The following is a 22,984-nucleotide window of genomic DNA, read 5'->3' as shown; positions in this document are numbered from 1 at the left end:
TGGAGCAGGCTTGGGCATGCAAAGCTTGAACACTTCTCTCTGAACACATTTTGTCTTTGCACTTTTTGGGGGGCAAGTTTGGCATTAAACTGTACTGCAATTGATCCATCCAGAGGTAAAGAGTTGTGCCCTAAGTTATTCTTTATCTCATATGTGTGTGTTGTGCGGAAGGGGCTCAGCACTTATAATGAGGGCCTCTCCAGAACCTGGAGCTCACCCTTAGCTAGGCTGGTTGGCCAGTAAGTCCTCAGGATCCATCTGTCTCCACCCTGTCCCCGACTCCCTGCACCTGGGTTGTAACACTCAGGCTCTCATGCCCGCAGAGCATCCTTGTTACCCCTGAGCATCAACCCAGCCTCACAGTACTGTTGCTGGTGGTCTCTCTTGAGTTGATTGTTGCCCATGCAAAGTTCACAATCCATACTTATTTCTCTACTAAGAGCCCAGCACCCAACATTCAGATGGCATTTAGTTTGCATGAATGGTATGGTTACCTTACTACCATACATTTAGGCATAATGACCTCTGTCCCTGTTCTCTGAGCAATGGACCTAGAGCTAAGCATTGCTCATTTTGCTACACACACACACACACACACACACACACACACACACACACACACACTTAGAGGAAATGAGGAGCAGGACTAAGCATGTGAAAAGCTAGAATTACTATTTTAAGCCTATTCTGAAAACTGAGCATACATACAGTGAACTTGAATTAAGTGTGTGTTGATGACTTGTCAGCAGAACACATCCTTTAAGTAGCCCCCAGGTCAAGAAGCCAAGATGAAACCAGGTCTGGTGGCACACATCTTTAATCCCAGCACTCAGAGGGCAGAGGAAGTTTGATCTCAGTGAGTTTGAGGGCAGCCAGGGATACTTAGACATCCCCCCCCCAAAAAAAAACCCATGACCACTACCCCAGAAATGCCTCCCTCTCTCCATCCCTTCTGAACTACATCCTCTGCCTTAGCTCTACCAATAAGAAGAAAATGTGCCCCCTTGACATCCAAGGGCCTTCATTATACAATATTGAATTTAACAAACCACCTATCATGAAACACCAAAGGGATTCTCTGGCATTCTTGCCCATAATCACGTTAATTGTGTAAGGGTAATAAATAATTATCTAACTAAGGCCTTTGAACTCCAGGGACACTTGCCCACCCCATCTCTCTAGCTCCTTTTTGTTGGTTTGTTTTCAAGCTTGCCAGTTAAATTTCTTTCTTTCCCATCATAGTTCTGTGGCAGAGTAACAAATGCAGGAAGGATATTGTCACTTTATTAGATGACATGTGGGTGGTTCATCTCTAAGATGCCCAATGTGTTTATCTATTAACCCTGATCCAATCCAGTACAGTTCCTAAGATGATTTTGAGAAGGAGGTGGATCTTTCCTCTTCCAGTTAATCTCCAGCTTTGAATTCCTCATCCCCCACCTTACTGCCTCCCAGCATAGTCTGGCTTTCCTGCCCTGTCTCTTAACAGCCTGAATTCATTTCGTTGGAGCAGAGAGGTTAAACCATCTCAGACCTGACAAGAAATACCCCAAGAATGTCATTTCCAATATTTGCCTACAAGTCACCAAGGACAGTGAGCAGAGTCTGACTAAGTTCTGATGTAGCCCACCTGGTGTCTTCTTGGTGCACACTCAGGGAAGCCTTCAGAGAACTGAGCATGTTTTCACATCATCCTTCCCCTCCTCTTTAAGTTCTGAGAACAGCAAGACCTGGATGTTCCCTCAGTCCCTAACGAGCTGTCTCCATTTGGACCAAGTTGTCTCTCCTTCTTGGAAAGTACAGCTATTGGACATTCTCACTAATCATGCTATATAACCTACCATGAAGACACCCCAGCATCATTTGTCAGGGCTTGTGGGACTGAAGCCAGTGAGAAACACATCTCTCACAATTGCCTCATTGCTCATCTGAGGAAGGGTAGGGATCTCATTCTGGGGAGCAAGGCAAGTCAGGGAATGGAAGACCAGGGAGAATCCAGATATTCTGATTTCATTCGGGCCCCCTTGTCCTTCATAGGGGGCTTTTCAGAATGACACAGCGCCATAGGGAACTGTTGTCAAATGACTGACAATTTTCTGCCAGGCCCTGCAGGAACAGCTGACCTCGGTGGTCCAGGAAATTGGCCATCTTATTGATCCCATTGCCACAGCAGCTCGAGGAGAAGCTGCCCAGCTGGGACATAAGGTAATGTGAAAGCAGGGAATCCTGCTAAGAGAGAGATTGTGTGTGTGTGTGTGTGTGTGTGTGTGTGTGTGTGTGTGTGTAAGGAGGGAGGCAGGGTATCATTATTCTCAAAAGGCTGTGCTCTGTGGCTTCCTGTTCTTTAAATTCAGTCTCCCTCACAGTGCCCACAAGTCTGGGGTTGTCACCAACCCCACTTTACAGATGAACAAACTGAAGGACAGTATGTGAAGAAATCTGTGTCAAATTCTCAAGAGGATAACAGCAGGGACGGTCGAAATCCAAAAGACCTCAGGCTAGGAACATCATTCTTCATGGCCTGGTCCTGCTCACCTCCCTGAGGAAGCTGGACACTAGTTTAGTTAACATTTCACTTCCCCCACCACATAACAACTCTTGACTTGTTACTTCTGCATTGTTAAAGTTAATTCTGAATCAAAGGAACCTAGAGAACCAGCAGGATTCTAATGCATTCAACATTTAAGCTGTAAGTTTTGACTTCTCAGGGACCCATCACTCCCTGTATTAGCTTCTGATGCTATTTAAAAAAAAAAAAAAAAAGCAACCTGGGTGAATAAAGTTTATTTTGGCTTAAAGTTCCAAATAGGCAGAGTCTGTCATGACAAGGAAGGCATTATGACAACAGGAGTATGAGGCCAGCCTGGCAATCCAGGAGCAGAGAGATCATATTTCATTGGCACACAAGAAACAGACAAAGAGAACAGAAAGTGGGGCCAGGCAATGAAACCCCAAAGCCAGCCCCACTGGCATACTTCCTCTAGCAAGACTCCCATCTTCTAAAATTGGTAAAACCTTACCAAAGAGTGCCACCAACCAGGGATCAAGTGTTCAAACATAGGAACCTATGAGGGACATTTCTCATTCAAATCACCACAGTACCCAGTAGCCTTTGGTGATGAACCCAGCATCATCCATGGGAAAGGATAAGTCCTGTGCTGGTACAGGGCTGCCTGTGCTTGCTCAGTCTGGGATCTCCAGGTGTGGAGGTTCTCCACATCTGGATAGAGCAGACAGCAGGGAGACAGATCCCCCTGTGTTCTGCTTGCAGGCTTCTACCTAGTCTTCAAGTGGCTCCTTTAAGATGCACACAGAGAGGTTGGGGAGGTGTCTCAGATGAAGTTTTTGCTGTGCCAGCATGAGAATCAGAGTTCGGATCCCCAGCACCCACATAGCTAGAGGCAGTGGTACATACCTGTAACCCCAGCACAGAAGAGGCAGAGGCAGAGGCAGAAGAATCTCTGGGGCTCACAGGCCAGACATTCTAGCCAAATCTGCAAGTTCCAAGTTCAGTGATAGATTCTATCTCAGAAATTAAGATCGAGGGATAGATGGCTCAGTGAGTAAGAGTGCTCACTGTGCAAGTATGAAGACCTGAGTTCAAATCCCCAGCACCCATGTAAAAAACTGAACACTGCTATATATGGCTATAACCCCAGAGTTGTTGGGCAGAAACAGGTGGATCCTGGGAGCTTGCCTAGCCAAAATGATTGATCTGCAGATTCAACAAGAAACACTATCTCAAGGGAATAAGGCAGGAACTGATCAGGGAAGACACTAGATGTCTTACAGCCTGCCACATGTAGATATGGTCATACAGACCCAATCATATACATGCACACACACCTCACATGCAAATAAAGTAAAGTGGAAAGCAATTAAGGAAAATACCAGATATCAGTATGTGGCCTCCACATGCACCCGAATATATGTGTGTAGACACACACGAATGCACATAAAGGCAGTGTGTCAGCAGCAGCGCTGCTCACATGTCTCTGTAAGTACTCTTATTGCTGGCCAGGAGTCCACTGTTAGTAGCGATGACTATTATTGTTCTCTTTTTGGACACAGCTACTCACACCTGGGCTTGTCCTCATAACCCCCCCAACCTTTGCTTTGTTTTTGACCCAGTGCCTGCTTGTGCGAAGTGGTCTCTCTCTGCCTATATCCCCACAACACTTACCTTTCCTCCATGTGGTGGTGAAAAGCCTTTAATGGAGCCACTGGCTAAAGATTTACATAAGATTCAATGGGAATCTTATCAATTAGTTATAACTGCACCAAAATGAGGAATTAGACTAGCCTTTGGTGCTGGTTTGTTTTATTACAGTAGGAATAGATGGAACCAAATATGAAAATATGATCCTCTAGATGCTAAATAGAAAGATGTTAATCTTCCACCCTCAGATTTCAAATATGTCACACAACAAGCGATGAACTCAAGTCTGAGTGCAACACAACTAGAATACAAACTAAAGCATGAGAGGCTGCAGTGTGAAGAGGGGAGGAGCTTAGAGCCAGGCTGTGAAGTAAGCCCTGCTCCCATCATCTCCACCCAGCTGCTTAACTTCAGTGTGCAGCCCACTCTTGTGCCTCAGTTTCTCTTTATCTGGATCGGCCTCTTAAAACTGGGGCAAGATTGACTGAGGAACTGGATGGGAAAACATTTAACAAGAGCTAAAGGCATAGGGGATGTGCCTGATAGATATTTGTGACATTTGGCTCTGGGGCACTCCAAATGTCCAGCACATATACACATAAAACGTATTGCATGTATATTACATGGTCCATTGGAAGGAAGTCTATCCTAGGGCAATGGGTGGCTGCTTTGTTTGTTTGTTCAAGACAGGGTTTCACTGTGGCTTTTGAGCCTGTCCTGGAACTTGCTCTGTAGACCAGGCTGGCCTCCAACTCAGAGAAATCCTACTGCCTCTACCTCCTGAGTACTGGGATTAAAGGCGTGTGCCACCACCGCCCATCTTACTTAGTCTGTTTTGCTTTTGTACTTTTGGTTATAGAGTTTGGTTTGGTTTGGCTTGGTTTGGTTTTTGCATTGGTGATCATACCCAGGACCCCTCATACATTAGAAAAGTAATTTAGCACTAAGCAACATTCCCAGCCCTTTGACAAGCTTTTTTATTTTCCCAGGTTGAGCCAAACAAAGCGGTTAGACAGTGGTGAAATCATTTTGCTTTTATTCCATTCCTGAGGTTTGGTACAGTGCTTGGTGACTATGCCAGTTGGACTGTCTACTGACAAGCCTTACAGAGTCTCTTCATCTCACCCCACCTCACAACCCTCTCCCTCTTCTATTTTCCTTCTCCTTTGAATCTATTAAGATGTCTTTTATTCTTCACAATTTTTACTTACAAAACTGACAACTTATAAAATTGGGTATAAGTCTGGTATCTACCTCTAAATCCCAGAATGGGTTTCTTACCATATATGGAGAGGACATGGAGAATTCCTCGAGGGAAGAAAACCCAAGCAATAGAGTCTTAAATAGCAGGTATTTTTGAAAGCAAGCTGTAGCCAAATATGCCTTTTTCTATGAGTCATCTTATCCTGCTCCAAACCCCTTTCTCACCAAGGGGGCCCCTCTAAAAGGAGACCTGAACTTACATGATACATCTGGGATTTTTCTTTCTTGAAAGGTTACACAGCTGGCAAGCTACTTTGAGCCCTTGATCTTAGCTGCAGTCGGTGTCGCCTCGAAGATGCTGGACCATCAACAGCAGATGACAGTGCTGGACCAGACCAAGACACTCGCAGAGTCTGCCCTGCAGATGCTATATGCAGCCAAAGAAGGTGGAGGAAACCCCAAGGTATGGTTCAAGGCCTCAGGGCTGGCTTGGGATTCCAAGTCCCCCTGTGTTGTCCCCTTCCTCAAAATAATGCATACCTCCAAGTTGATTTTCTAGTCTCCAGGAGGAAGAACCCAGTGACTTTCCAAACAGGTATAGTTAAGGGTTATTCACAAGTTCTCTTTCCTTGGTAGGTTATATAGGAAAGCATTCGTGGGGCAGGAGAGCTCACGGTATGTTCATTGTAGGTATGAAGATAGTACACTTACTGGGTACCCGATAGGTATGGACGCCAAACTTGCATGATGGAACGCCATTTGCTTTCGGTGAAGGTCATTTCTGTTCTTACAGGATGGTGATCTAGTTTATTTTTGCAGGGTTGGAGGGCCTCACACATGCTAGGCAAACACTCTTACCACTGAGCTAGCTACCTCCCCAGCCCAAGAGATGCTAATTCAATTTAACAGTGCCCCACCCAGCACCACCACCTTGTGAATTTGTGAGAGGAACATTCTTCAGTGAGATGCTTTGGAGCCAGGCATGGCAGCAGTCTGTTGTGGATGACTGACCTTGTGCTACATTTTGCTTAGAATTTAAGAATTGGTAACAGGGCCTGAAGAGGGGGCTTAGAGGAGAACTTGCTGTTCTTGCAGAAGGCCTGGCTTCTGTTCCCAGCACCCACATCTAGTGTCTCACAACACCTGTAATTCAGTGCCCTCTTCCAGCCTGCACATACATGGCATGCATGCATATTCTCAGCCACACACATATACAAATGAACAAACAGCAACTTAACAGCAGCATGGGCATATATAGAATTGCAAAAAGAGAGCGTTGCCTTCAGAAAATTGTTAAGCAGTCTGGTTGATCCAGAATACACAGTTGGACAAGTTGGATCGAAATATGTTGATATTTCTCATCTTTGCTAAGGAATGTGGCCTTTCTATAAACCATGGGAGCTAGTGGGGGGCCGTTAAGCAGGGACATGGCACCAACTGTTTCTTTCTGACCCAAAGTAATGTACAGAAGAAAAGAGCTTCTTTGGCTTACACTGCCAGGTCAGTCCATTGCTGAGGGAAGTCAGAAAGGACTCAAGGTGGGAAGCTTCAAGAAGCAGGAAGCGTGGAGAAATGCTGCTCACCAGCTCACTTATTCCTGGACTTGTGGACTTGTGCTCAGCTAGCTTCCTTACACACCCAGGACCACCTGCCTAAAGATGGTGCCATCCAAAATGGCCTGTGCCCTCAGTTAAGAAAACCCTCACCGACATACCCTCCCACCAATCTGATAAAGACAGGTCCTTAACTGAGGTTTTTGAAGTGATTCTAGGCTATGTCAAGCTAATATTAAGACAGACCCATATTTTGTTTTATTTCTTCTCTCTCTCTCTCTCCCTCCCTCTCCCTCTCCCTCACCCTCACCCTCACCCTCACCCTCTCCCTCTCCCTCTCCCTCTCCCTCTCCCTCTCCCTCTCCTCTCCCTCTCTCCCTCTCCCTCTCCTCTCTCTCTCTCTCTCTCTCTCTCTCTCTCTCTCTCTCTCTCTCTCTCTCTCTCTCTAGGGAATAGCCCAGGGTTAGCCTCAAATGTATATGCCTTTCCTCCTAAGGCTCCTAAGGGCTGAGATAACAGGCTTCACCTGTCACCCCCAAAACAGGCATCAAGTCTGCTCCTTAAACCCTTTTCTAAAAGGCCAAAGCCACATAATTAATCAACTTAGATGTTTATTTGTTGTTGGTTTGATATTGTATATATCATTTGTAGAAGCAACAAAGTTAGAATGTCGTTAAATAGACTGGCAGGATAGCTCCGCTGATAAGGGTAATTGCCACCAAGCCTGTTGATCTGAGTTCGCTTCCCAGGACCCACCTGGTTGAAGGAGAAAACCAACTCCTTGAGTTGTCTTTTGACTTTACACATGTGCAGTGTCATGCAGGGTCCCATATGTGCTATACACACACACACACACACACACACACACACACACACACACACACACACACACACGCTTGCACAAAATAAATGTAATTTTTTATTTTAAATAAATGTATAATAAAATGCTGTTAAATAGTCATCAATAGTTGTGATTTAGTAAAACAAGCACTCCAGGATCTGGATCAGACATAAAGGTTTTCAAATCCTAGTGCCGCCTCTTGCTAGCAAGTTCTTCATTTCTTTGTCTACTCTACTAAGCAGTAAGGTTAATTATAAGTACCTCCTGATGTTGCTATAGAATGTTAACAAGAGTGGTGTTTAAAAACAAGAATGTGAGATGTAACTTGGGTGGCAGAGCTCTAGCCTAGTATCCAGTGAGCCCTGGACTCCATTCCCAGCATAAGTAGTGACACACACCTATAATCCCAGCTCTTGGGAGGAGGAGGCAAGAGGATCAGGAATCCAAGGCCAGTTGTCTTCAGCTACATAGGGCATCTGAGGCCATTGTGGGCTGACACCCCTGCCAAATAGACAGTGATAAACCAAGGCAGCACCAAGGCATTGCATGTGGGGCCCCACATCTTCTTCGGCATACCTTCCCATTCTCTTCTATAGGAATCCCTTCAAGTTTGCAGCATGCAGCACCCCAGCCAAGCCTTATCCCCCTCTGGAGAGCTCTAATTATCTGTTGTCCTGCCCCACCCCCAAAGTTTTGAGACCTTTCCTGTACTCCTGTATTCTTCTCTCACTTTCCACACGGCTCTGGGTATCTTTGCCGGTCATCCTGGGCTTCTTATTGGAAGTCCTATCCAGAAGGAAAAGGCTCCTTGGAAGCCATCCTCAGACACGTGTCCAAGAAAGAACAGATGTGGTTTTTCTCTTGTGTGAGGAACAATAATAAGGAATCTCTCCAGACCCTAAAATAATGACTTCATTGTTGGCCTGCTTGCTTCGCTTCCTAGAGGGCTGCTGGTCGTTAATGTGTGTTTTCATTGAGATCCTGCTACGTCTTTGGATGTCTAAAGTTAGTGTGCTCAGCCAACCCACAGTGTGTGGACTGGAGCCAGGCTGTTTAAAGAAGATGAAACTTACCCCCAGGCTTTGGAGCAGAAGGCCATGGTGAGGAAGTCGTGCCTAGGGATGTAGTAGAGGCCGAGAGCTCTGAACTGATACTCTAGAAATCTGTAAAACTCAAGTATGAAGAGCATGGGAAAGAAGAATGCACAGCTAAGCAATCCAGGTCATGGTCTGGGCTCCAGTCAAACTGTGAAATCTCTTCCTAGGGGTCAGCTTCCCTCTGACTGGCACCAGGACTCGGCCTTTTCCTTCTCCCAGCATAAAATTCCTTGGGAGACCCCAGTTTCTTGGGGAGCGTTAAATCAATAGTGTCAGCCAGAGGGAGGGGCACAGGATATCTCTTAGAACAGCTCCACTCCTGTTAAGTTTGCTCTCCTGAGACCTGTGTAGGCCTTGGGTGAAAGCAAGCCTCTGATTGGCAATTGTTCACCTCTCTCCTAAAACATGTGTTTAGCTTTGATGTGGTCACAAGGACTTGTGTCCATAGTGTTCTCATTGCAGCTGAGACTAGAGGAAAGCACCCCTCTGTCTGTCCTTGTGTGATGTGATGCTGTGGTTTCAGAAGCTTCTCTAGAGAGTTCAGCACGGGAATGTCACCTTAGCACTTGTAGCAGAAGAAAGCCATGAAGTCAGCTATTTAAGTAAATCACAGCTCACTCAGTTCCATCCCAAAGGCAAAATTCTGTGTCCTGATGGGTGTCCTGAGGACAGCTGTGAGAACCATGTTTGACATCTTAGCGGATACCATATTTGAGGAGCTCTTCTTGTTTCTAGGCAGGTCCCATGGATCACACTGCCTCCTCATGGAGTTCTTTGATTAAAAAAACAACCAGCCAAACAAACACAAACCAAGGAGTTTCCTCTTCTCTGACCCACTGGCTTCCTTTCTTTATATCCACCAAAGTAAATATGCAGTATCTCAGGCCTTTGGGGATGCTCACACCCCTGAGTTGGGTCAGAACACCCACAACTGTTGCATGGGCAGTTCCAGTACTTGATGTTTAAGTCACTGGCATTAGGTCACATTGCACACAGGATTAGAGCAGAGTTCCCTGCTAGCCTGCCCTTTTTATGAATGAGGTGTCTGTACCTGTGTGACTTATCAGACTTCTAGATCATGGACTTCTTACAGTTCTCCCCATCTCACTGAAAAGGACGCCAGGTCTTCCCATGTAGCTAGTTAGTAGTAGAGCCATAACTAGAACCTAGGTTTCCAGTACCCATAGCTTAGCTCTTTCATCTTCCTGTCACGTGGGGTGTCTGCTAGGGATCCCTGCACTGGCATTGCTTCATATCCATTCACTAATTCATTTTAAGCCCCTATTTCCATTCTTGACATTGGTAAGTCTCCAGGATGCTGTTTGAGGAACATGTGGAGGACTTGGAGGCCCTTGGAGGACTTTTCTCATCTAGTCTGCAATTATTGCAACAATACAACTTATCACATAGTTCTAAAGCCTAGTAGGCTCTCCGAAGATTTATTTCTCTTATATGTACCCACATTTCCATAATCCAGTTTATTTATAGAAAGAGAATGATAGTGTGCTAGGCAGTGTTGAAGAGAAGTATGTTTGTTATGGAAACAGTTTTTCTTTGTATTATGGATTTTTAATTAAAAATGTGAATTTGTGTATTTAGAAACCTATGGCATTCTCTACCATTCTGAATATAGCAGCATATAAAGCTAGTCTTGACAGTTGGGTGTTGCATTTTTCTTTTCTGTTTTTATTGTAAAAATGAATTGCTTTTGATTCTGCAAGTAAATGTATGAAATCAAGGAAAGAAAACATTTCAAATGCATCACCTCGTTGTGTTTCTGGGGTGTGGTTTCTCCTAGGGCTTACTTGTTTGTTTTCAAAAGTCTCACCATGCTGCTCAAGTTAGCCTTAAACATGAAGGCCTCCTGTCTTGGCCTTCTGAGTGCTGGGATCATAGACAAGCATTGCCATGCCCAGCTCTGTCTTCTGACTTTTTAGGGTTATTCTTAGCAAATCAAGTGGTTCTTAAGAGTGAGCAGCATTTTGTGCTACTTAAGACATTCTTAATTTCTTTCTCAGGCGCAGCACACCCACGATGCCATCACAGAGGCTGCACAGCTGATGAAGGAAGCTGTGGATGACATTATGGTGACACTGAATGAAGCTGCCAGTGAAGTGGGGCTGGTGGGAGGCATGGTGGATGCCATTGCAGAAGCCATGAGCAAGGTAAGGCTTAAGCTAGCTCCTCGAACTCCTGCAACCATGTCTTCCTCTCTCTCACATACCATCCCTAACATGCTCTTTTCTGGGAAACTGATTGTCAAAGCTGAGACCAGCAAGCCTTCTTTTCCCCAAGGTGTAGCTAATGAGCATATGGCCAGTCATATATCCAACATATTATTTTTTCTTCATTATTAAATCACCTTCTTTGTAAGCCAATGTGCAATTCTAGTTTATGTGTGGTAAAATAGACATTGTGAAAGTATCATTGGTTTCCTTGCTTGTAAAATGGAAATAATTACTTACACCTTGTGTCCTCATCATATTATTGTGGACACAATATTGTGTCCTCATCAACAAACTCCAAGAGGAGTTAGAAAGCGATTTCTGAATGCTGACCCTTGGAATGGCTACATTGGAATTGGGGAACTTTCTAGAATGCAGGATCCTGGACTCTGAATTGCTGTATTACACTCACAATTAAGTGGAGTCTAGGAATCTCTAATGGAACCTTCAGATATCTTATGCTTTTGGTATCTTGTTAAATGCATAAACCATTAAACAGTATGTATGAAAGGCCTTGGTAAACTCTCTGAGGTAACAGTCCTAGGGGATAACATGAGTCATTTTCTTACTAAGCAACCAATCAGCTGCCAATACTTCAGACTGAAGAGTTTCCACTCCATGGTTTCTACTTTACCTGCAAGGATTCTAGTCATGTCCTTTTGAGATTGTTAGGATAAATAGTTGTTCATTAACATTTAATTGGCAGCCTGTGATAACTAACAATAATTCCTAATGTATAGTATTTCAGGATAATATGTGGTCTTAAATTGCTGATTTAGAGATTAGTTGCCCCTGTCTCCATAAAGGAATGATTCCATGCAATGATCATTAGAGAAATGGCTCCTCAACCTTCTGCCATCATCTTCACACTAGTGAAGTAGCAAGTCTAGGTTAGAGCATGTCTCCCTTAGAAGACCTGAGGCTCTGCGCTGGGCATTGGTGGCGCACACCTTTAATCCCAGCACTCGGGAGGCAGAGGCAGGCGGATCTCTGTGAGTTCGAGACCAGCCTGGTCTACAAGAGCTAGTTCCAGGACAGCCTCCAAAGCCACAGAAAAACCCTGTCTTGAAAAATCAAAAAAAAAAAAGAAGACCTGAGGCTCTACTTTCTTAAAGTCTATCTGTATCCACTGTGTGCTGCTTATGCTTCAAATAAGGATGGCTTGGCAGATAGTAGGTAAATTCCCCCACCCTCCTCAAGGCTATTGGGTGTGGGGCGGTGGGGGGAGTGTTGTTTGACTTTCAGAACAACAGGACACCAGCACTTTGGAAACAAACCACATGTCCATCAGGGATATTAAATAATGGAGTCCACAGTTTCTTAGTAGCAGATAAAAGTCAAATGATCCCCTTTTTCTCGGTATTTATAGGGAAATTTCCTATAAATCCTCAGAAAGTGAAGGTGGGGCTCTGAAGTCTTTCTTTGATAGCCCATAAGCCTCACTTACTATGATGCGTTACCCTGCAATAGTAGCTTTCACACACCTGGTATCACTGGCCTGGCTACCTTCTTCAGAAATAAGACTGCTGTTATAGGGACAGGAACTGTTGGCAACAGAGGCCACACACAAAGGGTTTCCCTCTCCTTTCTGTAAAATATAAAATGGGATTTCATTGCTCTCCACAAAGTCCTACTGTGTTAGTTACACTGATCATTGAAAAGTACTTGACAAGAAGCAATGTAGGGGGCCAGGTGTGGTGGCTCACACCTTTAATCCCAGCACTTGGGAAGCAGAGGCAAGCAGATCTCTTAGTTTGAGGCTACCCTGGTCTATAGAGTGAGTTCCAGGACAGTCAGAGCTAACTCTGTCTCAAAAAAAAAAAAAAAAAAAAAACAGATGGAGGAGGAGGAACAGCAGCAATATAAAAGGGGGAAGAGTTTACCTTAGCTTACGGTTTGGGGAGATCCAGTCCAGCCTGGTGGAAAAGCATGAGGAAAAGGAGTTGTGAATGCTGACACTCAGCTCACTCTCCTTTTTATTTCTTCTAGAACCCAGCCGATAGAATGGTTCACATTCAGGCTATGCTGTCCCATCTCAGTTAACTCAGTCTAGAAACTCTCACATAGACACTCTCAGGGTCTTTCTCCTAGATGGCTGATTCTTGTCATGTTGACTACCAATATTAACCATCACAGGGCTGGAGAGATGGCTTAGAGGTTAAGAGCACTGACTGCTCTTCCAGAGGTCCTGAGTTCAACTCCCAGCAACCACATGGTGGCTCACAACCATCTGTTATGAGACCTGGTGCCCTCTTCTGGTGTGCAGATATACTTGGAAGCAGAATGTTGTATATATAATAAATAAATTCTTTTAAAAAAATATTAACCATCACATTTACCTATCTTGACCTAACATCCAGGGGACCACACCTCCTCCTCATTCTCAATTTCCTTTTCCTGTCACTGGGGTAAAGTGATGTTTTGGGTCCTTTGGGCCTCAAGCCACACATCAGTGAGCAGCTAGCATCATGTACCTGAGCTTCACTAATTTGCTTGAAACACTGAAGCAGTGAGGTCATCTAAGTTAATTCTAACTTGTATGCCATTTTGACATTTAGGAGATTCTGCCATGGAGGTGTCCTCGATTCTGTGTTTAAATACCAAAGATTTAAGAACTGATGGGTCAATATGAAGTCCTGGGCTGTCTGTAGGCAATTCTGATTGAAGAAGTTGGGGTTGAGTTTGGACCAAAAAAGCCTCTGAGGGGCTGTATATTTCCTAAGTTTCTAATTCTTAGGAGTACAGCCTGTACTTGATCAGGCTTCTTATAACCCTGGGCTCTTCTCTCCTCCACAGCTGGATGAAGGCACACCTCCAGAACCAAAGGGAACATTCGTTGACTACCAGACAACTGTGGTTAAATACTCCAAAGCTATTGCCGTCACGGCTCAGGAAATGGTAAGAAGAAAAGGAGCTGCCCTTCCCACTGTGGGTTGCCCTTCTGCCCACTGCCGTCTGAGTCTTCAAATCTGGGATCTATGTTGGAGAGAGTGGCCCCACCTGTGATGCCAATTCCTCCTGGATTCCAGCTCCTACCTCCTCTGTGGTCCTTCTGGCTGCCTGTGGCCTAGAAGCCCCAGCAAGAAGGAATTAAAGCTGACTGAGACTTGGGCATGAGGACAGGGAACAGAGGCAAGATAGAACATTCAAGAAGGCAGGAAATGAGAAAGAAGGTGGCATTAAGGAGGAAAGAATCTATTCATTTCTGAAACGACTAGGGGTGTTTTAATAGGTTTAAATTCTAGTATAAGAGAAGAGATTTAGAAGTAAGATAGTAAAAAGATGAAGCTGTGACAAAATCAAATCATAACACCTGGGCAATTAGTCTTTTAGGCAAAATTAATGTGGTTTATTTTTTCTTAATTCCTGACAACAGAAGCTGTGTCACTTTTGGTAGTAATATTTTCTTTTTCACTGAAACATAATGCAAAAACACTGTTCCAGAGGAATCTTCATAAATGGCACTGGGAAGCCATGTGTGCTCTCTTGACAACATGAGTTACACAAAGGATGGCAAATGAGATCTTCAGAGAGTTAATACCTAGAAAATATTCCTCTCCACTTGGAGTCCCAAACGCTGTAGATTAGAGAGAATTACCACATAAGCCCAAGCTGGGAACTGAAGTGGCCCAGCTGGAGTGGCCAAAGCACCTCTCTCACTCGTTCTGTCATGTAATTGTGTGTCCACTAGAGGTTGAGCTTGGATCACGAAGACCTCCCTGCCTGCTCTTCTCATGCATGGGAACTCTGTACCAGGCCCACTGTTTAAGTGAATGTGGCCCACGGAAGGAGGGAGAAGTCACAGTCACCTCTGAGTGTCCTGCCAAGCTGGAGCTACCCCAGGACCATCCTTTCAGGGGAGGACAGGGGACACAGATCAAAGGCCCCTTACTGTCTAGTATGGCAGTGTGAGGAGGCAGTTTTAGGTGGCTTCCTAAAGTTTCTGGAAAGTGTCTGGTCAGGCTTTGAGCCAGACTGTCTCACCCCTTGATTCCTGTGATTCCTAGCAAGTCCAGTCTCCGGTATATGGCTATCCTGAGGTAGTTAGCCTTCACTTCTGGTTGGAGCTATGCACTCTTTACCTGGCCAAGAATCTCTGTGTCCCTGTTGACAGGGCACAAGCAGTACTGCTCAAGGTACAGCTTCATTCTCTTGGGATCCAGGTTGTGTTCTTTGGAACCCACTCTTAGACTAGTGCTGTGATATTGTGTCTTATAACTTGTCTTAGATGGAGTCATTTAATGAGTCTTTTTTTAAAGCCCTTTAAGCTGGGCATGATGGCACATATGCTTGTAATTCCAGCCCTCAGTAGGTAGAAGCAGGGGAACTAGGAGTTCAAGGCCAACTTGAGCTACACAAGACTTTGTCTCAAAAATAAATGGGATGGCCCTTTAAAGGTGTTAAAAGGTCATAAAATCAAGGTGGTAAAGGGCCCTTGTTAAAATCAAGTGTCATCAGCCAGTTGGCTCAGCAGTAACCAAGCCTAACAACCTTCGTTCAGTCCCTTGAACCCACACATAGGAAAGAATCAACTCCTGTAAGTTGTCCTCTGACCTCCATACATGCATTGTGGTACGTACATGTACACACACACACACACACACACACACACACACACTCTCTCTCTCTCTCTCTCTCTCTCTCTCTCTCTCTCTCTCAACTACAAATAAAAATAATTGTTTTTTTAAAGAGTGAGAAAAGAGATAAGGCAAGAGTGAAATCCCTAGAAAAGAGACAAAAAAAAAAAAAATGTCTTTTAGGTGACCTGCAAAAAGCAAAAGCGGAGATGATAACATTAAACTTCGGCATGCTATTCCGAGGTGCGGGGAGACTGGGCATGTGGGCCACCATATTTCTGGCAGCACTGTGTCATGCTTTATACCAGTTCGGCCCAAGACCTGATTCTCTTCATTCCCTGATGTTGGCTTCTCCACTGAGTCTCATTTGTGGCTTCATAGCAGCCTGTCCTCAGATTCTCTCTTGCCTAAATCCCCATAGAAGCCTGGATCAGGGTACACTTTTCACAAGGCTTATTTCCCCAGAGTTCCTTGTGGGAATTCCTCTGGTGACCCCAAAAGGGCGAGCTCCCTGAGATTGGCCCCTGAAGGCCCTGCTCCACGCTGCACGGCCTGAATGCTAAGCATGTGCCCATCTGGCCTGTGCTGCAGGGTAGTCACAGCTCTGGCCTGTCATATGCAATGCAGCATGGGCTTTGCTTGAATTACCCTCCCCAATGTCCGGCCCTCATGCAAGGCCTGGCCTTCACCTTCCCCAGGGGCTAAAAGTGAATGAAACCCTTTGGCTTCCCAGGGTATTAACACATGGTTCTGATGCTTCTCTTTGTGTATGTATTTGTGTCTTGCTTGTTTTCTTTTTCCAGATGACTAAGTCGGTTACTAACCCGGAGGAATTGGGAGGCCTGGCTTCACAAATGACCAGTGACTATGGGCACCTGGCTCTCCAGGGCCAGATGGCAGCAGCCACCGCCGAACCAGAGGAGGTCTGCCACCTTAAGGCCCCTATCTTAAGAAGCAAATGCATGGTGTTTGTTCCTGGGCATGGGAGAGGGGACGACCCTGTAGCATAGTTCTATAAGACCTCATCACGACAGCCAGGAGCAGGTTTCATTCCCACTGCTGTGCAACTGACTCATTCAAGGAGCCCCTAATTGTGCCCAAAACTTGGGCCCTTGCTGAGGCCAGCTGACCAAGAGCTAGGGCACCCTGGAGAGTGGGCTCTTAGATTGAAGGGTTCTGTTTACAGTGTGCTGCTGGGTTCCTTGCAACTGCCCATCACCCCACCAAAAGCTGAGGGTGTCCTTCTTGCTTCCTGCCCTCCCACCCCAAGCACATGCCACCAATCATGCTCATGTTTTCCAAAGTTTCCCCAAAACTTTAGATCCACTTGTGGGAGTTCATATCCTCTCTCTTGAGAAAAGCCTGCTTGCATGATATAAAACCCAATCCTATAGGTTCTTGACTTTGTGGAAACTGGCCTAGATCCCACCTACCATGACACCTCTGTTGTGCTCTTCAAGACCCATCCCCTTTCCTTATCCCTAGTGTAGACATGGCCTCAGCAAGTCTGTACTTGTAAAAGCCTTTGAACAGCAAGTTTGGCCACTGTCAGAGAGCAGTCATTTCTGGAAGCTATGAGAAATGGAGTGGTACCCTGGGATGATGCAGCACAGCTGGGGACCCAGGGGGCCTGGTGGCAGCTGTGTTAGTGTGAGCTTGGGTATCTAGAGCCCAAGAAACCATGTGGCTCATTTTAGAAAGTTCATTCTGGGATACAAAATGATGGAGAGACTACAGGAACACTGGAAGATACAGGTAATGCATTCTGTAAAAAGCAAGTCTTTTATTGAGTGTAAATCCTGTTCAGTATTTTCATGAAAGCTTGGGGCTCTGGAAGCTACAGGTTTGTAACTAGTCTGCTCATTCCCTGAAATGACAGACGCTGCCCCCACCTACCCATTGCTGCTGGTTCTGCTGGGAGTAGTCAGGACCAAGTGTGTCTAACAGAGGCTTTTAGAAATGACGGTAGCAACATAGATCCAAAACACATCACTTTCTAACATGTGTCATAACAATGCATGTGAGCAGACATATCATATATATGTACTAAGGTACATATATATCCAGCATGGAGTTCCTTCAGTTTCTAACCATGCCAGGAGCAGGTTTCTTAAGATTGCAGAGCAAAATCAGTTGCGCCTCTGCATGAATAATTGCATTTGTAATAATTATGTTAAGTCACCAAGAAAAATACCGAATTTTGATTCCTTTTACACACCTCCCCCTCCTCCTCTTCCTCTTCACCCTCCTCTTCCTCCTCCTCACTGTCCTCCTCCTTCTCTTTTTGAATAGTCTCCCTGTTTTAGTAAGACTAGACTATAATTCTAGTCTGTAATTTATCTAGACATATAATTCATTTGATCAACATGTAATTTTGAATTTCATAAACAAGTAGAAGAGAACGTGTGTTGCAGTCAGGAAACGTTAGTACAAAGGAAAGAAGTGTTTGGCTTTGAGAGGGGATTAAAAACAGAAACCATGATTGCCAGGGAGGTTTGGCCCCCTTGCCATGGAAAGCTTTGCACATGGGACCCACCCGCATCTGTCTGGATTTGGAACACTGGCCTGCCCGTTCCGTAGTGGAGTTCTCATGAGCTGCCCACCCCAGTGCAGTGTGGAGCCTTGCTGCAACACAGAATTGACAGTAGCACCTGGGCAGCAAGGAAAAGGATGTACCACTGACCATGCGACATCACCTTGCTGGGTGCTGGGTGTTAACATTGTCAGTAAGGTTTGCTGTTTTCAATGGGGCATCTTGAGATGTATTTTACAGTCCAGGCCCAAGAGCAGTATGACCCATGGCCAAAAATGGCAGCGAGAATATAAGATTACCAGTGGCTTGTGCAGGAAAGTTCTCTGGTATGCATTTGCCAGACAGATGCTTGGGGGAAAACTGAGAAGGTTAGGAGGTCCCTGAAGCAATGTAGGTTTTTTTTTTTTTCCTAAAGCATACCAAAACTGTGCAAGTTATTTGTATACCCAAGAGGGCCCCATATTCCAGCATGTGAAAATATTTACATCTAGGGCAAGCGGGAAGCCCTTCCTGCAGAGTCTGCGGTATGCCCTGCCGAGTCCAAATTCTGGTCTTTTCCACAGTGTGACAATTACAGGAAAAGCAGAACCTCTGTCCTCGAACATCAAACAGGATCTTTCTCTGTTTATTTTTCCATGGAAAACCCAAGGCTTTGTTAATAGCACTGTGGAAAGTCTTCAGAAAAGTGAAAACCTCTCTGGCAGCTTTGCTGTTTAAGAATAGTTCCTCTCTGAATACAGAAAACAGAGAGGGCAGGGAGATGGCTCAGTCCTCTACAAACATGAGGACCTGAGTTCAGATCCTCAGCACCCCTGTAAAAAGTTGTATATGCTTATAATCTTAGTGCTGGGGAGGTAGAGACATAGGCTGGGGCTCACTGGTCAGCAAGTCTAGCCAAATCATTGAGTCCCAGGTGCACAGAGTAAGGTGGAGAGAATTGAGGAAGATACCTGAGGGAATGTACCAGCATGCACACATACAGAGATGGGAGGAGCTGAAAATGGGGAGAAGAGAAGGACAGAGAGAGTGAGGGAGGGATTGAGATCCTAGGAGCTACAGCTCCTAAATGTAAGTCCCGGGGAAAAGATTTAGTGACTGTAGCTCTTTCCCTGGGGAAGATCACATCACCACTTTGTTAGCCAGGGAAAGGATTTGTAAAGTGACTGGCCAGGAAACATAGCCTGTGCCCCAGGTGGGGTGAATGTACACTTGAGAATTTAAAAAGAAAAAAAAAATTCCACCCAAAACTTGCTATCTGGTGGAGACAAAGTGATGCCTGGTTCTGTCGTTCACACTATTTTTCCTGTTGCATTTTCTAAGTTGAGCTGACAAGTTCCAATGCCACCCTTGTCTAACTCTCATAAGGTCTCCCAGGCAAGCAATTCTGAACCCAGTTGCTTTTAAAGTGTGGGAAAAGTCATCTCGTTTTGTTTTGTCTTGAGCAGTAAAGGGAAAATGATCCGTTTTTCTCAGACAACTCTCCCCATCCCCATTGTAATTGGATCTAAAACTACCAAGGCCAGGGCCTCTTTTTTTTTTTTTTTTTTTTCCTTTAAGGCACAAAAGCAGATGGTTTTCTCCACAGTGTTTTTCTTTGAGCAAGAAGGGATCTGAGGCTTTTTCTTGAGGCTCAAGCAATGCTTTCCTAAAGTTGCCCGTTGTGTGACACACAACCCCAGTTGTGTGTCGTTGAGCAGCATTCCTTTACAATAAACACGGGTCGGACATTCAATCCACCCTGTGGGTCTTGCAAAGTTGGGCCAGACTTGCTGAGAAATTTAATGTTGTTTGGGGAACTGGGCAATTATTGGTGCTTATCAGTTGAAACACAATCTTGAAAGTGTGTTCCCTGTCTAGGAAGCTCCCCCAGCCATAAAAATTTCCAGTGACATTGCCAGCAGACTGTGTTGAGGCTGTGGTCCTCTTATATTTAAGTATTCCACCAGCTCACAGTAACCTGGAGAGTAGTGAGAACGGTGAGTGCCAAGCCCAGGTGCTGTGGCCGGTACTGTCCATTTATCGTTAACAAAGTGTGGAAGACAAGGATCATTTGTCCTCCATTTCAGAGATAATCAAACTGAAGCCCAGAGAGTTTAACAAAATTCTGTTGTTATTGAAACCACTCTTAAAACTTAAATTAGAGGGTTTTATTTTTATATTATTTTAAAATTCTCTGGGTGCTGCTTCCACTGTTTTCTTCTCCTCTGGTATCACCAACAGTCCCCTGTCATTTGGGGATCTGTGATCATCCTTCATCTAAGATGCCCCCACCTTACTGCTGACCCTTGGATACATGGCATTAAACTCTGTGGAAGCTTGTAAGAACCAAGTTGAGTCTGAAACTAATGTCACATCTCCTGGCTTCACCTTGATGTTGTGTGTAAGTCACCAGTATATCAGTCTGGTTATCTCAGCATTTGGGCAGCTGAAGCAAGGGGATCAAGAGTTCCTAGACAGCCTGGGCCACATGGCATGACTGTCTCAAACAATGACTATTAGAATGGCATCCCTGATGTAAGCAAACATCTTCCCCCCTCAGTGGTATGTCCTTGCTGCATCAGTGCAGACATGTACAGGGCTGGCATGCTATAGGCTCCCAGGCTCCCTTTCCTATTGTGCATTACACAGAGAGGGTCAGCAGCACAGCCTGGACGGTGGAGAGCCCCTGGGGGCCTGGTGCACACTAAGAAGACACCTGGAAAGCAGACACTCACCCTTCGGCATCTTGTGAACTTTCTGCTAAGTGGCTTTCAAAATCCTGTGGCCCTTTCCCTCCCGGAAGCAGTCAGTATTTCTATAGTAGGAAAGCAAACATTTACAGTCTTCCCACTCTCCAGAGTCACTTTTCCCTAATCTTTGACTAATGAGATAAAAGCAGGTGATAGCATCCCCTGGGCCGGAATCTCCCCAGAATTACTTACAGTAGCTGAGACTTTTGGTAAACATTCTTGATAGATGGTAGAAGAGGAAGCCCTGGCTTGTGGCTATTGTCAGTTCTTGACTGACTCATGTTTCAAGGCTTTACTCTTCTTTTTAGTTGCTTCTCTGGCCTGGAAGGTGGTTCACTTGTGGTCTTATTTACCAAACTCAAGAGTGAAAACTGACACAGAACATAACTAGAGGGACGCATGCTTTGGGCAGGTGGAAGGAGAGTTTGGGGCAGCTTAAAGGAGACAGCTGGCATCCCAGCTATAGTGAAGTTTATTTGGCTTCTCCTACACAGACTACCCCTCTTCTAATTGCTCTTTAATGCTCTAAAGTCCAGCATCTTTAATAAAACGCCTGCCCATGAGGCTGTAGCTCTGTTAGTAGAGTGCTAGTCTAACGTGTGAGGCCCTGGGTTCCTGCCCCACCCTCACAAAGACTGGATTTGGTATAGCACGTGTCTATAGTCCCAGCACTTGAGAGGTGGAAGCAGGAGGATCAGAAGTTCAAACTCATCCTCAGTTATGGTCAGTTGGAGGCCAACCTGGAATCTGTGAGATCCTGTCTTGACTTTTTTAAATAAAGTAAATAAATAAAATAGGAATGCGTGCCTGCTGAGCCCTTAGAGCTGAAAAGGGAAGGTCAAACCCTGCTCAGGAGACAGGATGCCTAGGCTCTATGTGATTGTCCTCACCATAAATACAGCCCAGGAGGTGGGGTGTTCTGGTACCAGTTTTATGAAAATCTGACCACTTTAAATTATGCTTAATGCTAAGGTGTACTTTGAACTCACTGAATGAAATTTATAGAAGAGTCCTTGGTGTACTGTGGGAACTCAGTAAATGCTTATTGAGTGAATAATAACGACAGCAACTATCCCACAGAGCCTGATCTGAGGAACATCTATTCCTCTGGTTTATTCTCTCGGGTAGCTTGGAATCCAGATGAGCTAGACCCTCAGAAAAGATAAACATACTGCAGGAAGGTGTTATGCTGTCCCAGTGAGCTACAGGCTTGCTTAATGGAGGCTGTGGGCATTTTTACAGTCATTTTACAGGAAGGTAAATCAACTAAATTCTGTACTTCACCAGTCAGGGGTTCCAAATAGAATGGAATTTTCCTAGCCAGGCTCCCAGAGGGCACAAGAGAAATTTTCCACCTAGGGCAGGCCTGGATGGCAGGGTCCCTCACACTTCTTCCCCTTTCTGGCTTTGCCTCTGTAGATCGGATTCCAGATTCGCACACGTGTGCAGGACCTGGGCCATGGCTGTATCTTCCTGGTGCAGAAGGCGGGGGCCCTGCAGGTGTGCCCCACAGACAGCTATACCAAGAGGGAGCTGATCGAGTGTGCCCGTTCCGTCACTGAGAAGGTAAGGGGTCCCTCCTGGGTAGGATGGATATAGACAGCCATTGTGCCGAGCACTGGCATTTAATGTTCTGATGGGGATGAACCAGAATTAATCCAGCTAAGGCGGCTGTCTCCCTTACCACCCAGATCCTCCCCAATAAGGCTGCTGTCACAGGATCCATAGGACCTGAGAAATCAGAGCAAAGCAGAGGCAGCCCTAGGAAAGTCAAGTACTCCCTAAAGGTGGCCCTACCAAAATCAGCATCCGGAGTCAGCCAAGGGAAGGCTACTACCACAGCCCACCCTATAAACAGTTGGTCTCCCTTCTCAGAGAGTTTCCAAGTGCTAGAGCTGGGACAGAAAAACTGAAAGAGCTGGGTAGAGTGCTGTGGCTGAAATCCCTGCATAGGGTAGGCTGAGGCCAGAGAGCCAGCTCGGGCTATATAGTGAGACCCTGTCTCCAAAGGCAAAAACAAAAAACAACAACAAAAAAGACTGAAATCTGCTTGGTGTATAACCTCTT

At 45.3% G+C, this 22,984-nt stretch overlaps 1 protein-coding gene across 5 annotated transcripts in view; it reads left to right on the top strand.

Annotated features, from left to right (window-relative positions):
• The window catches only part of Tln2 (talin 2), a 420,162-nt gene that overhangs the window by 346,182 nt on the left and 50,996 nt on the right, over window positions 1-22,984 (top strand). For 4 of the 5 annotated variants that reach the window (XM_027411262.2, XM_027411259.2, XM_035443790.1 and 1 more), the window contains 6 exons: window positions 2,104-2,205; window positions 5,655-5,825; window positions 10,872-11,018; window positions 13,875-13,976; window positions 16,459-16,578; window positions 22,337-22,483. In XM_027411262.2, coding sequence (XP_027267063.1) covers window positions 2,104-2,205; window positions 5,655-5,825; window positions 10,872-11,018; window positions 13,875-13,976; window positions 16,459-16,578; window positions 22,337-22,483 — 789 coding nt within the window. The remainder of the gene's footprint in view (window positions 1-2,103; window positions 2,206-5,654; window positions 5,826-10,871; window positions 11,019-13,874; window positions 13,977-16,458; window positions 16,579-22,336; window positions 22,484-22,984) is intronic. The other variant, XM_027411263.2, reaches the window with a different exon arrangement.

The sequence above is a fragment of the Cricetulus griseus genome, chromosome 4 (assembly GCF_003668045.3).
Source record: "Cricetulus griseus strain 17A/GY chromosome 4, alternate assembly CriGri-PICRH-1.0, whole genome shotgun sequence".
Classification (NCBI taxonomy): Eukaryota; Metazoa; Chordata; class Mammalia; order Rodentia; family Cricetidae; genus Cricetulus; species Cricetulus griseus.
The sequence above is the reverse complement of the archived record's forward strand: the minus strand, read 5'-3'. Positions and strand labels throughout refer to the sequence as shown.